General features: G+C 39.9%; 1 protein-coding gene across 1 annotated transcript in view; it reads left to right on the top strand.

The window, feature by feature from the left end:
• Positions 1 to 22,276, top strand: part of ITPR3 (inositol 1,4,5-trisphosphate receptor type 3) — a 385,035-nt gene that overhangs the window by 46,812 nt on the left and 315,947 nt on the right. The window contains 7 exon segments of the mRNA XM_040339415.1: positions 2,615 to 2,685; positions 7,135 to 7,256; positions 10,990 to 11,076; positions 12,702 to 12,860; positions 13,564 to 13,662; positions 17,957 to 18,040; positions 20,442 to 20,588. Of these exon segments, the coding sequence (XP_040195349.1) occupies positions 2,615 to 2,685; positions 7,135 to 7,256; positions 10,990 to 11,076; positions 12,702 to 12,860; positions 13,564 to 13,662; positions 17,957 to 18,040; positions 20,442 to 20,588 (769 nt within the window).

Raw genomic sequence — 22,276 nt, 5'->3', positions numbered from 1 at the left:
GTTGGCAGTAAATATTTTACACGCGTGTGCACAAGTATGAAGAAATAGGCACGTAAAATGTTAATATGAAGAGGTTAAATTTCCATTCTGAGAGATAGAATTTATTTTACTTATGTATGCATCTACAGTACAAGCAAATATGCCAAAATATGTACAAAATAAAAGTAAATTTTGCAAAACAACTTCATAAAGTAGACCATGGGATACAAACAGGGATTAAAGCCTGCTGTGGTAATCTGATGACCTGGGAACCACCTTTGCTTATCTGTTTGTACTACAGGAGAGGTATACCCAAACACACACACACACACACACACACACACACTGTAGGTTCTTTGCTACGTCTCACACACAGAAAGCTTGCTGTATCAGTACAAGGGTAAGAGGCGTTGCTACATTGTAGCAACCACTCAGATTCATACTTTCTCTGTGATTGTAAATAAGTGGTCAAGCACTAAGCCAGGGGTCCCCAAACTTTCAAAACAAAGGGCCAGTTTACTGCCCTTCATACTTTAGGGGAGCCGGACTGTGGCCAGTGGGAGTAGAAAACCCCTCGACATCAGTAGGAAAAAACAATGCTATAGGCTTGGTGGTTAGTGGGAGTAAAAAAAAAAAATGGTGTCAGTGGAAGAATTACTTTCACATCTCTGGTATAAGTGGAAGGAATAGTACCCTAGTTTTGATGTGAGTGGGGGGAATAATGTCCAATGGTTGGTGTCAGTGGGAGAATTAGTTCCCCATCTCTGGTATCAGTGGAAAGAATAGTACCCTATTTTTGATGTGAGTGGGAGGAATAGTGTCCAATGGTTGGTGTCAGTGGGAGAATTACTTCCCCATCTCTGATGTCAGCGAAAGGAATTGTACACTATTTTGGTGTCAGTGGATAGAATAGTACCTAATTTTTGAGGTCAGTGGGAGGAATATTGCATAATGATGGTGTCAGTGTGAGAATTAGTTCCCCATCTCTGGTGTCAGTGGAAGGAATAATACCCCATTTTTGATGTGAGTGAGAGGAATAGTGTCCAATGGTTGGTGTCAGTGGGAGAATTAGTTCCCCATAGGTGGTGTCAGTGGAAGGAATAGTACGACATTTTTGATGTCAGTGGGTGAATAATGACCAATGGTTGGTGTCAGTGGGAGAACTACTTCCCCCATCTCTGGTGTTAATTTTGGTGTCAGTGGAAGGTATAATCCCCCATCTCTGGTGTCAGTGAAAGGAATAGTACCCTATTTTTGATGTGAGTGGGAGGAATAATGTTCAATGGTTGGTGTCAGTGGGATAATTAGTTCCCCATCTCTGGTGTCAGTGGAAGGAATAGTACCCTATTTTTGATATAAGTGGAAGGAATAGTGTCCAATGGTTGGTGTCAGTGGAAGGAATAGTACCCTATTTTTGATATCAGTGGAAGGAATAGTGTCCAATGGTTGGTGTCAGTGGAAGGAATAGTACCCTATTTTTGATATCAGTGGAAGGAATAGTGTCCAATGGTTGGTGTCAGTGGAAGGAATAGTACCCTATTTTTGATATCAGTGGAAGGAATAGTGCCCAGTGGTTGGTGTCAGTGGGAGAATTAGTTCCCCATAGGTGGTGTCAGTGGAAGGAATAGTACCACATTTTTGATATCAGTGGGGGAATGGTGCCCAATGGTTGGTGTCAGTGGGAGAACTACTTCCCCCATCTCTGGTGTTAATTTTGGTGTCAGTGGAAGGAATAGTCCCCCATATTTAGTGTCAGTAGGAGGAATAGTGCCCAGTGGTTGGTGTCAGTGGGAGAATTACTTCCCCACCTTTGGTGTTAGTGGAAGGAATTTCCCCATATTTGGTGTCAGTGGAAGGAATAGTGGTTGGTTTCGGTAAGAGAATTATTTCCCCATCTCTGTTGTCAGTGGAAGGAATAGTACCCCATTTTTGGTGCCAGTGGAAGGAATAGTACCTAATTTTTGGTTCCAGTGGAAGGAATAGTACCTAATTTTTTTAAAGGGAAAGTGGGAGAAATAGTGGCTAATGGTTGTGGTTGGTGTCAGTGTGAGAATTAGTTGCCCCATCTCTAGTGTCAGTGGAAGGAATAGAACCCAATTTTTGATGTCAGTGGAAATAATAGTACCCCATTTTTGATGTCAGTGGGAGGAATAGTGTCCAATGGTTGGTGTTAGGGGGAGAATTAGTTCCCAATCTCTGGTGTCAGTGGAAGGAATAATACCCCATTTTGGTGTCAATGGGAGAAGTGCCCCATATCAGTGGACGGAATGGTGCCTCAAGGGCAGATAAAGGCCACATATGGCCCACGAGCCACAGTTTGGAAACCCCTGCAATAAGCAGATGAAGACAAGTCGCCTACTACATGCTTCAAGAAATAGACCCACCCGCCACACTTGTGAGAACCTGTCTGGAATCTGTCTGCAGCAGATTACAAAGTATTTAGATTAGACAAAGGTAAATTGAACTGGCTTCCACTTGTTGTCTGGTATTAGCTCTTTAGAATGATTTTACTATTTTTGGCAATGAAGTAATGAAGATAAGGGGTATGTTCATGAAGATATGTTAGTAAAGGAAAATACCATTGAAAAGTAAGAAAAAGCATTTGTATTTACATTTTTTTTCTGCTCTTGTATAGATTGGTTGATGATAGATGTGTGGTGGAGCCAGCAGCTGGAGATCTTGACAACCCACCCAAAAAATTTAGAGGTGAGAAAACAAACATTCTTGAATCTTTGTATAAGTGTATGGGAGTGTATTTCTGTCAAAACCAAATCATTTATATACTGTATTAATCCCAACCCAGAATTTGTAGCCGATGTCTCCCCCCCCCCCCCATATGTGCTACTCAATGTACGACCAACCACCACCCATTCATTGTTGGACCGTTTAGCTGTATAGTTGATTGTTTCATTGGCTGACCCTTCTAACAGCTACTGAACATTATGTTACTAGCTGCACTCTATTTTGTGTTGTTATGTGATTATTTGGCTCATGTACACTGGGCTTAAAAAAATGCTTTTACAGGCAATTGTGTTTTTTTTTTCTTTTCAATCTGTAAAAGCACCTCTATATAAGCCTATGTGTCCATGCACACAAAGATGTTTATAGGCTTATTAGAAGAGGAGCGTTTACAGCCTGAAAACAAAAACAAAGGCACGTTCAGAAGAGGAGCTGAATAGCAGAAAAAACACTAAACACACCTAAATCGGCGTAAACGCCTCACGGCACAGGCCCTTTAGAAATGGCACCATCAAGCCGTTTCTTCAGTGCAGATGCGCCGATGACGTTGGCGCACGCGTATATGGTATATATTTCCTACAATACTTACAGGTAAGCCTTATTATAGGCTTACCTGTAGGTAAAAGTTGTGCAACAGGGTTTACAACCACTTTAACACTATAATGTCGTGACAATCATCCTCACCAATTGCATTCTTGCTTAAAAAAAAAAAAAAAAAAAAAAGATTATCTCCTCCAGGTAACACAATTTCAGCGGAAAATGCTTGTTTTTTCCCTTTGAAAATAGCAACAAAGTCGCTTTGATGTTTACAACTTTTAATTGTTCTTATTTTAACTGGAAACTCTGTGACGTTTGAGACTTTCTTTGCTGCTTCTTTTAATTTGTGAGCAGAGTCCAACTCTACTGGAACATCTAGTTTTCCTTGGTCAGTCTAAAATGTGAAACACTTGCTAATGATGCCGGCCTTCTAATTCCCAGAATGTTGGGTGGAAATACATCTAAAAACAAAGGGCACATCTAAGGGTACAGCTTAGCTTAGAGACTTAGAAAAATATTCTGAATAAGCCAAGGTGAATATAACTTATAGAGGTGGTAGGGGTCACACTATTTCATGTACTACCCTTATTACATTTCAACTTGCCATAGGGCCCTTTTCCCACGAACGCAGTTAAATGCAGTTGGCTGCAGTTTCATTCATTTTGAATTGCACTCCAACTGCATAGACAGCCCAAAATCAAGGTAATCCTATGGACATAGTTCACATCATTGCAGTGCAGTTCAGCGCAGTTGAAATAAATAGAGTATGCTGCATTGTTTCGCACCGCAAATGCAGGTAATGCGCTACAAACGAACTTTAAATGCACTGCACCATGCCTCTTTAAGCCAAGAAAGCCAAGCCCAAAAACGTTTTGAAAAATGCACTGCAAACACAGCACAAAACACATGCAAAGCGCGTGTCAAGCACGCTTTAAATGCGCTTCAAATGCATGTAAACATGCAGTCAAATACGCACAGTTATGTACAGTTTCTGGTGTGAATGGGACCATACACTAGCTGATTTTTTAAATGAATGGTTGAACATTTGTTCAAAATGTCTCATCAGTACATTCGATGACAGGACAAACGTCTTTCAAAAGTTCTTTATCCTCCTAACGTCAGTGTCTCCCAGCCCTTTAAGAGGTTTATGATGGTGGGAAGCAGGGCTTAAGAGCATGTGACCACCGTGATTTGCTGTCACGGCGGTCACGTGATCTCAAAATTGGCTGCTTGCGTTCAGGAGCTTTTGTTTAGGTGCGGGTAACTGCTTTATGGACAGAAATTCACACAAATATGCGGCCCCTCAACACCAAGGACCAGGTGGCGAGTGGCCGCATATTTGTGCGTGGCTTGCGCCAAGGGGTTAAAGTTTGCTTTTAACACTTAATTTTGGAGTTAGTGGATTTTCCCAAATGAAAAACACATTCTCCATTTAAAAATTGTTGTTCGTGAAAATTTTTACATCCAGTTTCTTTGAATGTTCCCATCACTGTAGTAAAAAAAGGAATGTCGTTTTGACCCCATCAATTCTTAAAATGAAAATGTTCTAACAAAATTTTTACTAGTGTATGGCAAACTTTGGTATGGAAAAGATCTATGCGCCACGGCTGGAACTACTAGAAGTGGAACCAGTAAATGTGAAAAATATATATATAAATGGATACATTAAATTAAATTGAGCTGCTCCCCAAATTCAGGTGACTGAACAATATATGGAAATGGTGAGGGAGGGGGCGCTAGACCTAGTGAATAGTGTAGATATATGATACAATACACAAAATTGTTAATTTAAGTTGCTATGTACTTATATGAAACAATAAAACATTAATGAAAAAGTCCAATCATGTGCTAATTATGGAATAGAAAAGTGATCAAAAAGTCCTTTTGTATAAATAATTCTTGTGAAGAAAGATCTGTGTCTTGAATGAGCAGTGAAGCCTCCACCAGATAAATGACAATCACCCGATGTGAATAAATAAATTGGCTCCTTACAAACTAGAGTGGACCCTTTAACTAAAAATAGGTCAAATCAGCATTGTTACACAAGGTAACCATGGTAAGTGCAGATATAGAAGTCCCAATCAGCGATCATAAGCCTGGTAACAGATCTCACATCCCATCGAAAATATAAAAGAAAAGCCGCAATAGTATAATACCGTTTATTAAAAGCAATAAAATAACAGGACAGCCAAATGGCTCCTTACTTGATCAGGTGCCAAAGTCCCGGCACTGAGGCTACTGCGCGTGGTATCGAATACAGAGAGCGGGTCTCTGTGTGTCTCCGTGTGGCGTGCGTTCCAACTCTACCAACAAGACCCGGAAGTAGCGTGCGTCAGCGTGACCAGTGTGCGCCTCGACGTACGTTTCGTAAGGAATTACGTCATCAGGAAACGCTTCCTGATGACGTAATTTTATTGCTTTTAATAAACGGTATTATACTATTGCGGCCTTTCTTTTATATTTTCGATGGGATGTGAGATCTGTTACCAGGCTTATGATCGCTGATTGGGACTTCTATATCTGCACTTACCATGGTTACCTTGTGTAACAAAGCTGATTTGACCTCTTTTTAGTTAAAGGGTCCACTCTAGTTGGTAAGGAGCCAATTTATTTATTCACATCGGGTGATTGTCATTTATCTGGTGGAGGCTTCACTGCTCATTCAAGACACAGATCTTTCTTCACAAGAATTATTTATACAAAAGGACTTTTTGATCACTTTTCTATTCCATAATTAGCACATGATTGGACTTTTTCATTAATGTTTTATTGTTTCATATATGTACATAGCAACTTAAATTAACAATTTTGTGTATTGTATCATATATCTACACTATGGCAAACTTTAGCAAAAACAGAACATAAGTGTCAATATCTGTGTCTTTCCCTTATCATCATCAGGGTAATCCCAGTAGGCAGCTTCAAAACCCTTCCTGCTGCTTGTGTACTAAAGGCTTGAAGTTCCCCTCTTGCCACAGGGAGCTGTGCTACAGCTTACCATTTATCAGCCTTTTGTCCTTTGTTTTAAAGTAGGGAAATGCAGAACTTGTCAAGAATACCATATACTATTGGAGTTCAAAAAAGATAAAAGTAAATCAGGGCATAATTTGGCTTAGCATCATTTAAACAAGAAGATTAAAAACATATAACATTTTAGATATAATAGGGAACGGGTAAAACAAGCTTTTGTTTCTGGATTCTTTTCACTTCCTTCAAAGTGTTTAGGTTTGACTTCATATTATATGGTTTTGGTAAATTGTAGGAAAATTGTACAAGAAAATTGTATAATGTATGGCCCGCCTTAGGCAGGCTATAGATGATGCGATTTTCCCACCGGTTGCAGCAAATGAAATCGCTCAATTCCTCCAACAACACAGTCAGGGTTCATGGGGAAACCCATTCCGCTGAGCTATTGTGTTCTCCCTATGGGGGGAATGGCACGGGGTGCTGTCCCTGCCAGGAGAACACAGTGATTATTGCTAGTGGCTATAGTCACTGACAATTATCGCATCCTAGAAATCTGACATGCTGGTTGTAATCAATGCATCAACTTAGGTCAGCCTGCCCATACATGGATTGAATCTCGGTCAGCCCCTGTTAAACTAGCCAAAATTCGAACCATCTATGGTCTGTTTTAGAGTTTTGTCACCGAAACAGACATCCCCATTGAAAGAATATTCCCCTCTCTTCCTGTTCCAGTGAAAAGCATAACATTTTGGAATTTTTAACACTTTTTGACCCGATGACAATGATCCAATATTTTGTTTATCAATGATTTAACCCTTCCCTACAGTCTTTTCTTTCATACTTCCTATCTCCCACTGCACATTGTTATTTCTGCAAACATCTACCTCACTCCCCCTCTCCATGTCTTCCCAGACTGCTTGTTTAAGGTATGTCCCATGAACAGATACTCTGCTCAGAAACAATACTGGAAAGCTAAACAGGCCAAACAAGAAAAAGAAAAAATATCAGATGTTCTCCTCCTTCAGAAACTGCAGGTAATAATATATCTGTCTTTCTATCTTTCTGTCTGTCTGTCTGTCTATCTAGCCTGGGAATTTTCCATATGATAAAAGCTTTTTTTTTTTTATCAAAGTGGTTGTAAAGTGATTAGCCTCAGGTGGCACACACAGATGAAACGGACCTTCCTACTTACATTGTACCGGTTTATCTGCAGTCATTTACTACCCTGTAGAGCCTTCTACAACACTCAGATCAAAGGATTTTTCTCAGCAGTAGAAAGTAAAGGACACGGATCTGACATCACACACTGCAGAACTAGTGCACAGTTCTGCAGTGTAATCTGAGAAACACACACCCCCTGTACACAGGCTCATGAAAACATACAGGGCCGGATTCAGATACCTAAACGTATCTGTCCGGCCGGCGTAACGTATCCTAGATACGTTACGCCGCTGTAACTTTGGGCGCAAGTTCCGTATTCAGAAAGAACTTGCGCCCTTAGTTACGGCGGCGTAACGTATGTGGGCCGGCGTAAGCCCGCCTAATTCAAATGGGGATGTTGGGGGCGTGTTTTATTCAAATTTGGCTTGACCCCGCGTATTTTAATTTTTTTTGAACGGCGCATGCGCCATTCGTGAAAACATCCCAGTGCGCATGCTCGAAAATCCGCCGCAAAACGTCATTGCTTTCGACGTGAACGTAAATTACGTCCAGCCGTTTTCGCGAACGACTTACACAAACGACGTAAAAAATTTCAACATAGGATGCGCCGCACATACCCCTCATATAGCAGGGGCAACTTTACGCCGAAAAAAGCCGAACGCAAACGACGTAAAAAAAAAGCGACGGGCGGTCGTTCGTTTCTGAATCGACGTAAATAGTAATTTGCATATTCCTCGCGTAAACAAACGGAAAAGTTTTTTCACCGATAGGAAAAAAACTGATTGGGCCCACATACGATCGGTTCGTCTGATGAAAACGGTCCGTTTTCATTAGACAAACCGATCGTGTGTACGCAGCAAAACTGTTCCCATCTGATCATATATTTCACTCTACAGATATGTTTATTGTTGTTACTCAGTGAATAACACAAAGTGACTAAAAGAACACAACATAAAATAAATAGGTACTTTGTAAAAAGTCAACACAGAAGACACTGATGGTATGCAAAGTATATTAATCCAGAGATTTGAATGAAATTTAATTTTTACTAAAGTCAGATAAGTCAGAAGTGATTTAACTGCTGTGAAAACTATTTGCTTATTGTACCTTGATGTGTTATAAATAAAGGAAGCAATTCCAGCTTAATCTAAAAGCCCTAATCTAATCAGCCAAATACTGTGATCACAACAATATTCACTGTGTCATACAGCTGAATAGTGCCAAAAAATAATATTTATATTGTGAAAAATAATAATAAAAAATGTTCATCAATCCAAAACCGTGATTCCTTAGTGTCCATATACCATTAAACTTTATTCTTCAATTCTATGCTCAGCATGATTTATCTCCACCATTAAAGTTTATTATCCTCCTCCATCCAAAATGCTCACTCACCAGACCAACAAGTTTAGAGCGTAGTTGTTAAATATTTCTTCCACTCGCTTTCAACCACCAGGCGTCCTGTAGCCAATGTAGTTATTCTCCACCTCATACAATCATGCAATTAGAAAAGGCCATCGATGCGCAACATATTTATTCAATTTAAAACTGTACATCCATACAAGAATGCTATCTCACAGACCGGCACTCAGTCTTTCCAGCAATCAGTGTCAAGTATCTGTCACGCCGCTCTGTGTATACAAGCCTGCAAGCGTTCCAATCAGCAGACGTTACAATAACCAGGTACAGGAAATGACGTGCGCATCGCTCCGCTATGCCTCAATGCGTTTCATATAAATAATGCGTCATCAGGAGGCTCCTCATGCTGAGCTTCCTAAGGACGCTGGCATGGCTTCCTTTATTTATAATACATTTAGATTATCTCCACAACTAGTGGAGTCACATAGCTGCAGCCAGCAATTTGAGAATTAAGGCCCTGTACACACGATCAGTCTAAACCGATGAGAACGGACTGAAGTTCAGTTTCATTGGTTCACCGATGAAGCAGACTGATGGTCTGATGTGCCTACACACTATCAGTTAAAAAAACGATCGAGTCCAACGCGGTGGCATAAAACACAACGACGTGCTGGAAAAAACGAAGTTCAATGCTTCCAAGCATGCGTCGACTTGATTCTGAGCATGCGCGGGTTTTGAACCAATGCTTTTACGTACTAACCATCGGGTTTGACCTATCGGTTAGGCGTCCATCAGTTCAATTCTAAAGCAAGTTCTACATTTTTGGACCGAAGGACTGATGGGGCCCACACACGGTCGGTTTGGACCGATGAAACTGAACTTCAGTCTGTTCTCATCGGTTTAGACTGATTATGTGTACAGGGCCTAAGAGGGCACTTGTTTGGATTCTAATTTTTCCCCCGTGACACATTATATACATTGCATATTGCACCTTGCCTTATTAAAATAGTTTAGTAATGTTTTAAGCCAAACTTAAGGAGTAACTCAATTTTTGCTAAGAGAATGCTAAGAAAAAAAAATCGAATAGAGCCTTCCCTGCCACAAGAATACAATTGTAAGTGTTGCCGTCTATAGGCTGCTGCACTGATCATAGGGGGGGGGGAAATAAAATGACAGGCTGGTTGTACACAAGTTGATCCAATGATCGACTGGTGTACATTCAGCCTGCCCATACATGGATGTAAATTCATCCATCCGTTCTGAACCTGACAAATTTCAATCCATGTATGGCCGGCTTTAGTGATATCATATGATAAGGATCTTCTCCAGCACAACTTGGTATAGTGATAATATTGTCCTTTATTCACATAAAGTAGCAGGCATCACAGGCTGACGATTTGGGACATTTTTCAAGGGTCCCAAGTCTTGGCCTGTGATGCCTGTTATTTTATGTGAATAAAGGGCAAAATTAGCACGGTACCAAAGTGGGTTGGTGAAGATCCATATTTTATGATGATTGTATGGTGGCGCCATCCACTAATTCACTACACCACCCATACACATGGATCAAAATTCAGTCGATTTAGCAGGAACCAGATGAACTTCGAATTGTGTGTATCCCTGTTCAACAGAAGCCAATCATTAGACCGCCTTCTGTTGAATGGTCCTGCTAAAGACCAGCCAATGACTGGAGAGCTGATCAGTGTAGTCTGCCAGTGGGGGGAGTCCCTGCTGTCAGAATACAATAGCACATGGCTTGTGTGGATGCAGGAATCAGTGAGTTTTTTTTTCAGCCTGATTAAATGAAAAAAAAAACTTTACCAAAGATAAAAAGTGCAACATATACTGTTTTTTTTTAAAGCCCAGTCATTTTGCCCCTTATCACACAAATAAAAGGCGATTTATTTCCCAAAACATAGTTCGCTATAACACGCAGGACAATTACACCAAAATGCACTGAGGTGCAATTAATAATGATTAGCAACTCACTGCAACATACATATAAAGTGCGTTGCCATACGTTACATATCTTGCATTGTGGTGTGAGCGAGACACAGATCACAGATCAGGAGGGTAGTTTGCATTATGCTAAATTGAAAAGTTAATTGTGTTGTAATTTTATATATGTTATTTCAAAATAGCTACTCTCATATATAGCTTTATCGGTGCTTTATATGTAACTTTGTGTGAATATGTTGTTTATTGTGTGTCCAGCATTTTTGAGAAGTTTGTTTTCTGTATCTGTAGCATGCTGCTCAAATGGAGCAAAAACAGAATGACACAGAAAATAAGAAGGTGCATGGAGAAGTGGTTAAATATGGAAGTGTGATACAGGTAAGCTATTCTTCAGTACTTATTTCCTGGAGTATTGAAAAACGATGACATAAAAAATATTATAAAATGATATCTAGGGCTCCTAAGAGGTATCAGTTTTCACAGACTCACTTATGCACAGGTGATTTCTGTTTGGAACATGGATTCACCATGTTGACTCTTCAAATACTGGCAGCTTCAGTTACTCTACTTGTCCCATGTGCATTTCAAAATAACAGAACACAAACCTGACAATTTTTCTGTAGCACAGTGTGATAGATGGCTAGGTACAATTCACTACCATAAATATCCCTGTCATTCTCTAGCATCCTACATAAAATGTAATTTCTCTTTTCGTCCATGGACGGACACATCTCCTTAAATCTTGACTTGTGGGTTATGTTCCTGTTCTCTCCTATAGAACAGGAACGTAACCTAGCATACATTGAAAGGGAATTTACTCATGAGATAAAACTATTATTCTACCACTTTATAAAACTCTTGTCCAGCCGGATCTGGAGTATTCCATCAAGTTCTGGTCATCAATCCTTAGAAAGGATGTGCTGGAGCCGAAAAGAGTACAGAGAAGGGCAACCAAATTAATATGGGGACTGGAGGACCTCAATTATGATGAACGGCCACAAGAAATACATTTTTTCTCCTTGGAGAGGAGACTTATGAGAAGAGATATGATAGCGATATACAAATATCTCAACGGTGATCCCAGCATAAGTATGAAACGTCTCAGGGAGTGTAGGAAGACATGTGGCCACATGATTAGACTTGAAGAGAAGCGGTTTAACCGTAAGCTGCGTAGGTTTTTTTTCACTGTCGGGGCGGTAAGCATGTGGAACTCTCTTCCTCAATCGGTGGTGTCGGCAGGAAGTGTAAATAGTTAGAACAGACTCTTGGATGTGTATATTGGCAAAAACAATATACAGGGATATGGGAAATTATTTTTTCTACACACACACACACACCTACAGAGGTTGAACTGGATGGACTGTTGCCTTACCAACTATGAATTCAGCTTATTTTATACATGTGCATGTATATTTACAGTGTGTATATGTGTGTGTGTATATAAAATATATATATAAAATTAAAAGCATATTTTGTAGTATGTATATGGTAAACGCTGTGTATGCTTTTATATATATATATATATATATATATATATATACATACATACACACACTGTAAATATACATACACATGTATAAAATAAGCTGAATTCATGGTTATTCATGCTGCTAAAGCAAGCTTACAATGTCAAATACAAGTAAACTATGTGCTGCTGAACCCACACTGCAGGGCACTGCAATCTGGTGGGTTGTCCTAAAATAGGTGCAGGCCTGCACTTCTATTCTCTTGATGTTCTTTGGCAGGAAACTTCTCAATACATGAGTTGTTTTAAAACAATGTCCATTATTCTACACTAATATATCACAATGGAAAGTAGGGATGTGAAGGGGCCGTAAATGTTATGCGTCCATCATGTAGGGCAATGTAGGATAATAATATTTTCGTTATGCCTATTCTTAGGTTCTTTTGCTTTTGGTACTGTACCAAAGAGACATTGCATGACAACTGTATGAAATGTAAGAAATGACTAACAGACATACAATATCTGTGTTATGTTACAGCTGCTGCACATGAAGAGTAACAAATACCTCACTGTAAATAAGCGTCTTCCTGCACTTCTGGAGAAAAATGCCATGCGGGTGACACTTGATGCAACTGGAAACGAGGGCTCCTGGCTCTTTATTCAACCATTTTGGAAGTTGCGCAGTAATGGAGACAATGTAAGAGAAGCTCTTGAAATAAACTGGGGGTTGAATTCAATATGGAGATTGGAGGGCAATATCTGAGGTCAAAGTCCAGCTTTTTTCCTAGTTTTGGATTTTGTGGCTAAGATTTGTCAGGTTTTTATTGCAAGCAGATTTTCCCTGATTTCATGTTCAAATGCATGGAGATAACCTCCAAAAAGACAAATCCCACCATAGCTGTCACATGATCATGTTTCTCCTGTACTCTTGTTTCAGTTGTTTGGGTGGAAATTGTTATATTTTAGATTTGCTCTGAGATTCCATCCTGGTGACTATAGCCACCAAAACAGAAAGTGAAAGTGAACCTTTCCAGTTGGACACAGACAGCAATAACAACGGAACAGTGGTTCTAACCCTTTCTTGCCCTATCCCAAACAAGATAAATGTCCAAATTTAAAGGAGAAAACTGGGGGGAAAGGGTAAAAAAATGGTTGGAAACAAGTGAAGATCTTTTGGACAAGAGTGTGGATAAAAAAAATACTATTAAACTTGTATATATGAGATTTCATTTTTGTTGTATTACCTGAATATGTATGTATTGATGTATGAGCTAATATACTGTAAGTACGGAGTATTACTTATACCTTAGATAAAGAATTTCTCTTTTAACACATGGGTTTTAAGATATGTCTGTGGAAGGTTTACTAAAGCTCTAAGTAATATTTGATTTCTCTTACAGGTGGTGGTTGGTGATAAGGTGAATCTTAACCCAGTCAATGCAGGACAGCCCTTGCACGCTAGCAACTATGAGCTCTCTGACAACCCTGGCTGCAAAGAGGTGACCAAGTGATAGAGAGAATGAAGTAGATTTTATTTGCCTATGTTTTCTTTCTTTGTGAATCATTTCATAACTTAGCAGTCAGAGCCACTCCTGTTTAAGCACACATAAACTGAATGCAGTAAAGTTATCAGGAAATAACGCAGTTCAAGCATGTGCTGGTATGCTTGAGCCAAACAGTTTCATTATGCGTTGCCCAGTTTGTTTTATTTTGTCTTTTAAACGTTTAATCATATTGATTTTATCGTGACAATCAAATCATTGTCATCTGCATATGTAGTGATAAAACAAATAGATTATTATAATTTATTTGTTCTAAATATTCAAAAACAACTTACACATTGAGCAAGGGATCAGTTTTCGCATGTGTAGCTCGGTAGTTCAAGATTTTGTTGGCTGCTTAAAGTTATATGAAAGGCAGGGCAGTTAATTTTTTTATAAAAAATAACAAACCTGTCATACTTACCTGCTCTGTGTAATGGTTTTACACAGAGCAGCCCCGATCCTCCTCCTCTCTGGTCCCCTGCCGGCGATCCTGGCCCCTCCCTCCTGCCAAATGCCCGTAATAAGATTTTGCAGTGCTGAGACAATAACTTGAGAAATTAAAATATTGCCAGTAGCCACCTAATATTTTTGTAAAAAAAAATTGTGTAGTGATGAGCTAAGATTTGGGACAAACCCACTTTGGCCTATACCAGCATGAAGTTGTCACATGATAGCAGACCACCTGCCCAGTTTACTGCAGCCAGGGAATTCTTGCTGGTGACATTGTTGACCTAATATGTTATATTATTTGTTAATGAGATTATCCAAATATGGCCTGAACCTTAGCCGATCACAAAGTATTTTTTTACCTATCGCCAGTATCCTTGAATCAGCCCTTATACAGAAATAAGCATACATGGGCAGATTGTTCTTAGTGCTGACAAATGAAGATGACGTCTCACTGAAAGTGATTGTTTAAAAATAATACATGTCATACTTACCTGCTCCGTGTTTTGCACAGAGCAGCCCCAATCCTCTTCTTCTGGGGACCTCCTGCTGGTGCCCCCAATAGGAAGCCGCTTCATATGGGGGCAGTTGTGCATACTCGATCTTGAGCTGGGCTATTTGCATCTATTCAGACAAATGGCCTGGCTCAGCCCCAGAGAACACTTGCTGCAGATGTACAGTACTGGATCCAGATCGTGTTCAGATGAGTATTTGGGGGGCTGGGGTGTGTGCTAACATTACCTTACAGAGAATATATTAAGGTAAAAAAACTTTTACCTTTACAACCACTTTAATTTAATTTACCCAGATGCCAGTCTGCAGCTAAGATGTAAATATCAATCAAAAATCTTGTTTAACTTGTTAAAAATGTTTTTGTCTTCAATCATTTTAACAATTCAACTGTACTTTTAGCAGCTCTGAGGCAGGCAAGATGACTACATCTTCTATCTCTTCAATCATGCTTCTAGTTTGCTAGAGTGGTAGAATTAACAGTGGGAAATGATTAGGGCTGCAACTAACGATTATTTTCATAATCGATTAGTTGGCCGATTATTGTTTTGGATTAATCGTATAATAACCTTAAAGGGGTTGTAAAGGTAAACAATGTTTTCCCTAAATAGCTTCCTTTACCTTAGTGCAATCCTCCTTCATTTACCTCATCCTTCGATTTTGCTTTTGAATGTCCTTATTTCTTCTGAGAAATTCTCACTTCCTGTTCATCTGTCTGTAACTCCACACAGTAATGTGAGGCTTTCTCCCTGGTGTGGAGAAAGCCTCTTGAGGGGGGAGGGGGCGAGCAGGCAAGTCAGGACACTCTCTACTTTGCAGATTGAAAAAAGAAGCTGTGTGTTAGTGGGCGTCCTGACACTCCTGCTCGCCCCCTCCCCCCTCAAGAGGCTTTCTCCACACCAGGGAGAAAGCCTCTCATTTACTGTGTGTAGTTACAGACAGAAGAACAGGAAGTGAGGATTTCTCAGAAGAAATAAGGACATTTAAAAGCAAAATCGAAGGATGAGGTAAGTGAAGGAGGACTGCACTAAGGTAAAGGAAGCTTTTTAGTGAAACATTTTTTTACCTTTACAACCCCTTTAACAGAAGTGTAGTGTATAATTTAGTTGGTATGTCACTTAGTCAAAGGAATCCCCTACTGACGCTTCTGGCTCCTCCTGCCTTCAGTGTACCCCAATAGCAAGCTGCAACGTATAGTATAGAGTGCCCCTATAGCAAGGTAAAAATAAAATCTGCCTTTAAAACCACTCACTTCCTGCCCAGGACTACATGTCATATGAGGCATTGCTACTCACACATTCACAAGTTCTCAGGCACTTACTGACATATATGGATGGTGTACTGAGCTGTATGTATGCTCCAATGTATTTACTGATATGTAAACAAATAATGCATTCTGTATGCAGGCCAACTAATCGGCTGGCCGATTAATTGATTATGAAAATAGTTGACAACAATTTTCATAATCTAGTTGTTGATTAGTCGGCCCTAGAAATTAATGATTTTACCTGACATTGTTGCAAAATACAAACACATCAGGAATAACTAACAACTCTTCTAAACTGGAGATGCCTGCTCTGATCTCTCTGCTGTGCCCCCTCCTCTTGGCTTAATGTGGGAGGGAAGAGGGTTGTTTACCCTGCAGGCTCTGCTCATTTAGTGTAATCACTGCCGAATTACAAGGTCACACCTGACTGGAATCTGCGGCAGTTTTCTATATGGAAAACAGCTGGATTCCTTTTGATTATGGCAGACCCTGCGCTAGTTTCTATTTCACTCAGAAATAAAAACCGGCACAGGTGGCACAGATACACCTGAAACAGGTCTATCTGCTTAGTTAATATTGTACATGCCACTCCCAGTACCAGGACAGGGTCACCCAGCACCCAGGGCAAGAATGCAGAATTGCCCCCCCCCCCCACTAATAATATATGCCATAATATGGGTTACCACCCTGTGTCCATTTTTTGCCGCTCTTTGCTTCACTGCTCCAGGGGCAGCTTTCCCTCCTGCCCACCCTTTCTCCTGGCCCTTGCAATGGTGCAGGAAGCTTACTTAATTCCCTGGATCATGTCTGATGACATTGATCCTTCATTTACAATCATTTGGACACCCATATTTGGCCACAGATAATCAAAACTGTATTGGCAAGCATGGTTAGGACTATGTCATTTTTGGGGAAAACACTGCAACAGTAGGCAAGTGTGTACAGACAATTTCCATTGCCTTTGCGTGTAAATGTTGGGTTTATCTTTCTGGTTTATGCTTTGGTTAGCAATTCTATATATTTAATTAAATATAAAGTTTATGTGTGATAAACTCAAAGTCTACAAATATATACCCTCCTAGAAGACTCTGAGTATTAATAAAGATAGACTAACAAAGTCTGCTTAAAAAAAAACTGTCAGCTGTTTAAGTGTGCTGTATAAAAAGAGACACTAGAAGGTGCCTTACATTTGTTGAAAAAATTTCATTATTTGAAAAAACTTTTCTGTGCTCCTCTGAAACTAGTTTCACTTGGCTAAAATTCAAGCTATCTGTGGTCAGGTTTAGTCATGAAGCCAGATCCCTAGTAGCAAATTCTTATGAAATTAGCTGAAATTTAAGCCGCGGGTGCCCTGTTGGGACCACCTGGCTTTAAATAAAAATGTTAAGTAGCTTGGTGGAAAATTGTTGGTTGAACAGCGACTACATCCAATCAGATGCAGTAACTGTTCATGTATTCAGACAGCCACACATGCTGCTTATCCTGAATAGAGAAATCTATGTGCGTATGAGTAGCTTTAGCCCACAAGCTGACATTCTCATTGGGCAGGAGGTGGCAGTAGGAAGGGCTTAAACATAAAGTCAGGACAGTTGGGCCCCTAATAACAGAAGATACTCGGTACAGGAAACACGCAAAGGAGGGTTTATTGCCACCAGGGAGACAGTATAACCATACAGTTATATGCATTTTGGAATCAATTGCTCTATTATATTAGACTATGCTTGTACTATACACCAGCAGTTTTGGATATGTATCTGGCTTATGAGGCATAAAAGAATGATTTGCATTGCTCCGCCTCACTAATTATGAGAAATCCCCCTATTTTTGGGATATGTGATGGAATGAGACAACACCATGATTACCACCATATTTTCTAATATCAGCTATTTTGGAGTGTGTCTGCTTCTAGGGTAGCATTTAAGAGTTTAAAATTGCTAGCTTTTAAAAGTTTAACAATGCTGACAGGTTAACTCTAAGGAAAGATTATTACTTACATCCATTGTTATGATTTGTTTTTGCATCCAGGTGAATTCACTTAATTCAAACACCAGTTGGAAGATTAATCTTTTCATGCAGTTCCGAGATTACATGGAGGATGTCCTAAAGGGGGTAAGATTTCATATTGACATTTTTACAGCTGCATTAAAAACCCTCTTCTGATTGATTTGCTGACACTTCTGAAGTTGTACACCTTGCGCTGTGCTTTGGTAAGAAGGACGATAATGACATGGATATGCCCATGGCAACTATATAATTAGCCTTGATACTCTTTGTAAAACAAAAGAGGTAAATATATTTCATAAATGACATGTATTCATAGGCTTTTCAAGATATTAGCACAAATGAAAAGTGATTATTCTATTCACATTCCTGCTTTGGCTTTGTCTATCTTGGGTATGAAAGTTTAAATTTAAACAGGAATGCCAGGCTAGAACTTTGTCAATTTAAGGAATTAGGCTTAATGATTAAAACCCCACAGCTTCATCTTAAAAAAGGAAATTCTAAAATAATGGATTGCATGTTTTCCTAAGACCCCACATGGCTAGAATGTGGGTCTTTGTATAGGTTTCATTTTTGAAGCCTCTTTTGTCATAGAGTCTTACCATTGGTCCCTGCAGATATGTCCCTTACATTGGGGAGAGGGGGTGTCTCTCTGTCGTATTGTACTGTATTGTGAAGAATGCAGTAGTTCCTTTGACAAGGAAATATGGGTAGGAATGCTTAAAACTATCAGGTGGACAGGAATAGAGAGGGGGGTTGGGGAAGGGAGAGCTCCTTGTTGTAATATTTAAGGCCTCGTACACACGACCGAACATGTCTGCTGAAACTGGTCCGCGGACCAGTTTCAGCAGACATGTTCGGTCGTCTGTACGGCTGACCGGACAATTTTCCGGCGGATCAGACAGATTTCCAGCGGACGAATGTTTCTTAGCATGCTAAGAAACATGTCCGCTGGAAGCTTGTCCGTCGGACATGTTCGGTCGCCTGTACGACTTACCGGACATGTCCGCTCGGCCGAAAGCCCTCGCATGCGTGGAAGTGATTCGACGCATGCGTGGAAGCATTGACCTTCCAGGGTCGCGCACGTCGCCGCGGCCACGTCACCGCGTATCCTGTCCGCGCGGATTTCGGTTTGATGGTGTGTACAACCATCAGACCGAAATCTCAGAGCGGACATGTCCAATGAAAACGGTCCACGGACTGTTTTCATCGGACATGTCCCCTCGTGTGTACGAGGCCTAAGAGATATAAGAAACCATGGACTGACCCAACCCACTAGGTTTCACTATGCCCACTAGGTTTCCTATAACTAAATTGGACTTTTGATTGGACTGACCCTTTAACTTTGATGGGCCCCAGTGCAAGAATGAGATCTTAAAGAAATCACGACTTTCATGATGATCATTAAAGCGGGCCATAGATGGATCAAAATTTGGACGATTTAGCAGGAACTGGCTGAATTTTGAACCATCTATGGGCAGATTGGTTGTACTAAAGTTGAGCTTTTGATCAACTTCAGTACAACCAGCTTGTCTGTTTTTTTCCGTAGAATTACAGCCAGAGGCATAGCTGTCAGCAGTGATCATTGTATTCTGACGGCAGGGAATACAACCGCTGTCAGAATACAATAGCATAGTGGGAGGGATTCCCCCATTAACAATAAGTGTTTTGATGGGGGAATCAAACAATTTTCTTTGCTTCCACCCATAAATTAGTTTTATTTTTTGCCTTCCTCTGGATCAACTGTGGGTATAGAATTGGGTATATGGGATTGTACGATATTTTTTTTTATGATTGAACTAGATGGACTTGTGTCTTTTTTCAACCTAACTATGTAACTATGAAAGAAAGGAATTTGCATAATCTATGGCCAGCCAAACACCTGCCATAAATGATGAACCCCTGTGGCCTATAAGGACAGAGTAAAAGTTGTTGACTTCTTACTGCTGCCGTCCTAGAAGGTCCATAACATGCTTATTTTGCACCTTACAGACAGTTGCCTATAAAGAATATCAAATGTCAGTTTCTTTCCCTATTTAAACAATGAGTGTAATTGTACTAAACAAAACATTTTTTTTTATTTTTTTTATTTTGAAAAGATTGTTTTAATGTATTTCTGTAAAGTATTACTACAATTGTTAGCAGACCAAAGGCGACAATTACGCTTCCCGCTTGGTTGAGCTCCATGCACAAGAACACACAAGCCTGTGCTGTAAGATTAATAGAACAACTGTTGGATTTGACAGGGACAAAATCAGACTAGGAGACAGAAGCTATTTTACACATAAATATATTTTTTTCTTTAACACGCATAATTACACAAAAATAGTACCATAACACAATTCTGACACATCTGTGCCTTGTAATACTGAACAGTTTTCAATTTGTTTGTTCATTTTTTTATCTTCATTTATGTCTGCCTTTGTGTTTGTTTTTTTGCAAATACAAAGATTGGTCTTTAACATAATGCTGTGTGTATGAATACATTTCTTTAAAATCTTTCCTCCAGGGTGATGTGGTACGGCTCTTCCATGCTGAGCAAGAGAAGTTTCTGACATGTGATGAGTACAAGTCAAAGCTCCATGTTTTTCTACGCACTACTCTGCGGCAGTCAGCCACATCAGCTACTAGTTCCAATGCTCTCTGGGAAGTAGAGGTAAGAGCAACTGTCATCACTCAAACTGCAATAATAGAAAAGTACATTCAAATTCAGAGCTAGTTTGGAATTTGTCAATTCAGTGTTACTTGAACTCCATATATTACAATGTAACTTTTTTTTACAGTTTTATGAGTTTACCATTTTTTGGTGAACATTGTGTGTATATGAACATTCTACTGTCAAATGTAGGTACCTGTGAACAATTAGTTAGACAGCTTGACTACTATTTTAATTTACTATTGCATAAGATGGATTCTTTAACAACCTGTACAATCAAAAGGTGAACAAAATAGGCACGTATTGCTTTATACAAAGTTGATTATGTGTATGGAGAAAGATGGAGCTAGACCCACAGGAAGGCATGGATAAAATGTAGGACCTTTCGCATCATCCAAAAATGTAATTACTTTTTGGGCAGATTGACTTCTACAGGGAGTGCAGAATTATTAGGCAAGTTGTATTTTTGAGGATTCATTTTATTATTGAACAACAACCATGTTCTCAATGAACCCACAAAACTCATTAATATCAAAGCTGAATATTTTTGGAAGTAGTTTTTAGTTTGTTTTTAGTTTTAGCTATTTTAGGGGGATATCTGTGTGTGCAGCTGACTATTACTGTGCTTAATTATTAGGCAACTTAACAAAAAACAAAAATATATACCCATTTCAATTATTTATTTTTACCAGTGAAACCAATATAACATCTCAACATTCACAAATATACATTTCTGACATTCAAAAACAAAACAAAAACAAATCAGTGACCAATATAGCCACCTTCCTTTGCAAGGACACTCAAAAGCCTGCCATCCATGGATTCTGTCAGTGTTTTGATCTGTTCACCATCAACATTGCGTGCAGCAGCAACCACAGCCTCCCAGACACTGTTCAGAGAGGTGTACTGTTTTCCCTCCTTGTAAATCTCACATTTGATGATGGACCACAGGTTCTCAATGGGGTTCAGATCAGGTGAACAAGGAGGCCATGTCATTAGTTTTTCTTCTTTTATACCCTTTCTTGCCAGCCACGCTGTGGAGTACTTGGACGCGTGTGATGGAGCATTGTCCTGCATGAAAATCATGTTTTTCTTGAAGGATGCAGACTTCTTCCTGTACCACTGCTTGAAGAAGGTGTCTTCCAGAAACTGGCAGTAGGACTGGGAGTTGAGTTTGACTCCATCCTCAACCCGAAAAGGCCCCACAAGCTCATCTTTGATGATACCAGCCCAAACCAGTACTCCACCTCCACCTTGCTGGCGTCTGAGTCGGACTGGAGCTCTCTGCCCTTTACCAATCCAGCCACGGGCACATCTATCTGGCCCATCAAGACTCACTCTCATTTCATCAGTCCATAAAACCTTAGAAAATCATTCTTGAGATATTTCTTGGCCCAGTCTTGACGTTTCAGCTTGTGTGTCTTGTTCAGTGGTGGTCGTCTTTCAGCCTTTCTTACCTTGGCCATGTCTCTGAGTATTGCACACCTTGTGCTTTTGGGCACTCCAGTGATGTTGCAGCTCTGAAATATGGCCAAACTGGTGGCAAGGGGCATCTTGGCAGCTGCACGCTTGACTTTTCTCAGTTCATGGGCAGTTATTTTGCGCCTTGGTTTTTCCACACGCTTCTTGCGACCCTGTTGACTATTTTGAATGAAACGCTTGATTGTTCGATGATCACGCTTCAGAAG

Source organism: Rana temporaria, chromosome 2 (genome assembly GCF_905171775.1).
Source record: "Rana temporaria chromosome 2, aRanTem1.1, whole genome shotgun sequence".
In the NCBI taxonomy this organism is placed as follows: domain Eukaryota; kingdom Metazoa; phylum Chordata; class Amphibia; order Anura; family Ranidae; genus Rana; species Rana temporaria.
This window is presented reverse-complemented; position numbering and strand designations above follow the sequence as displayed.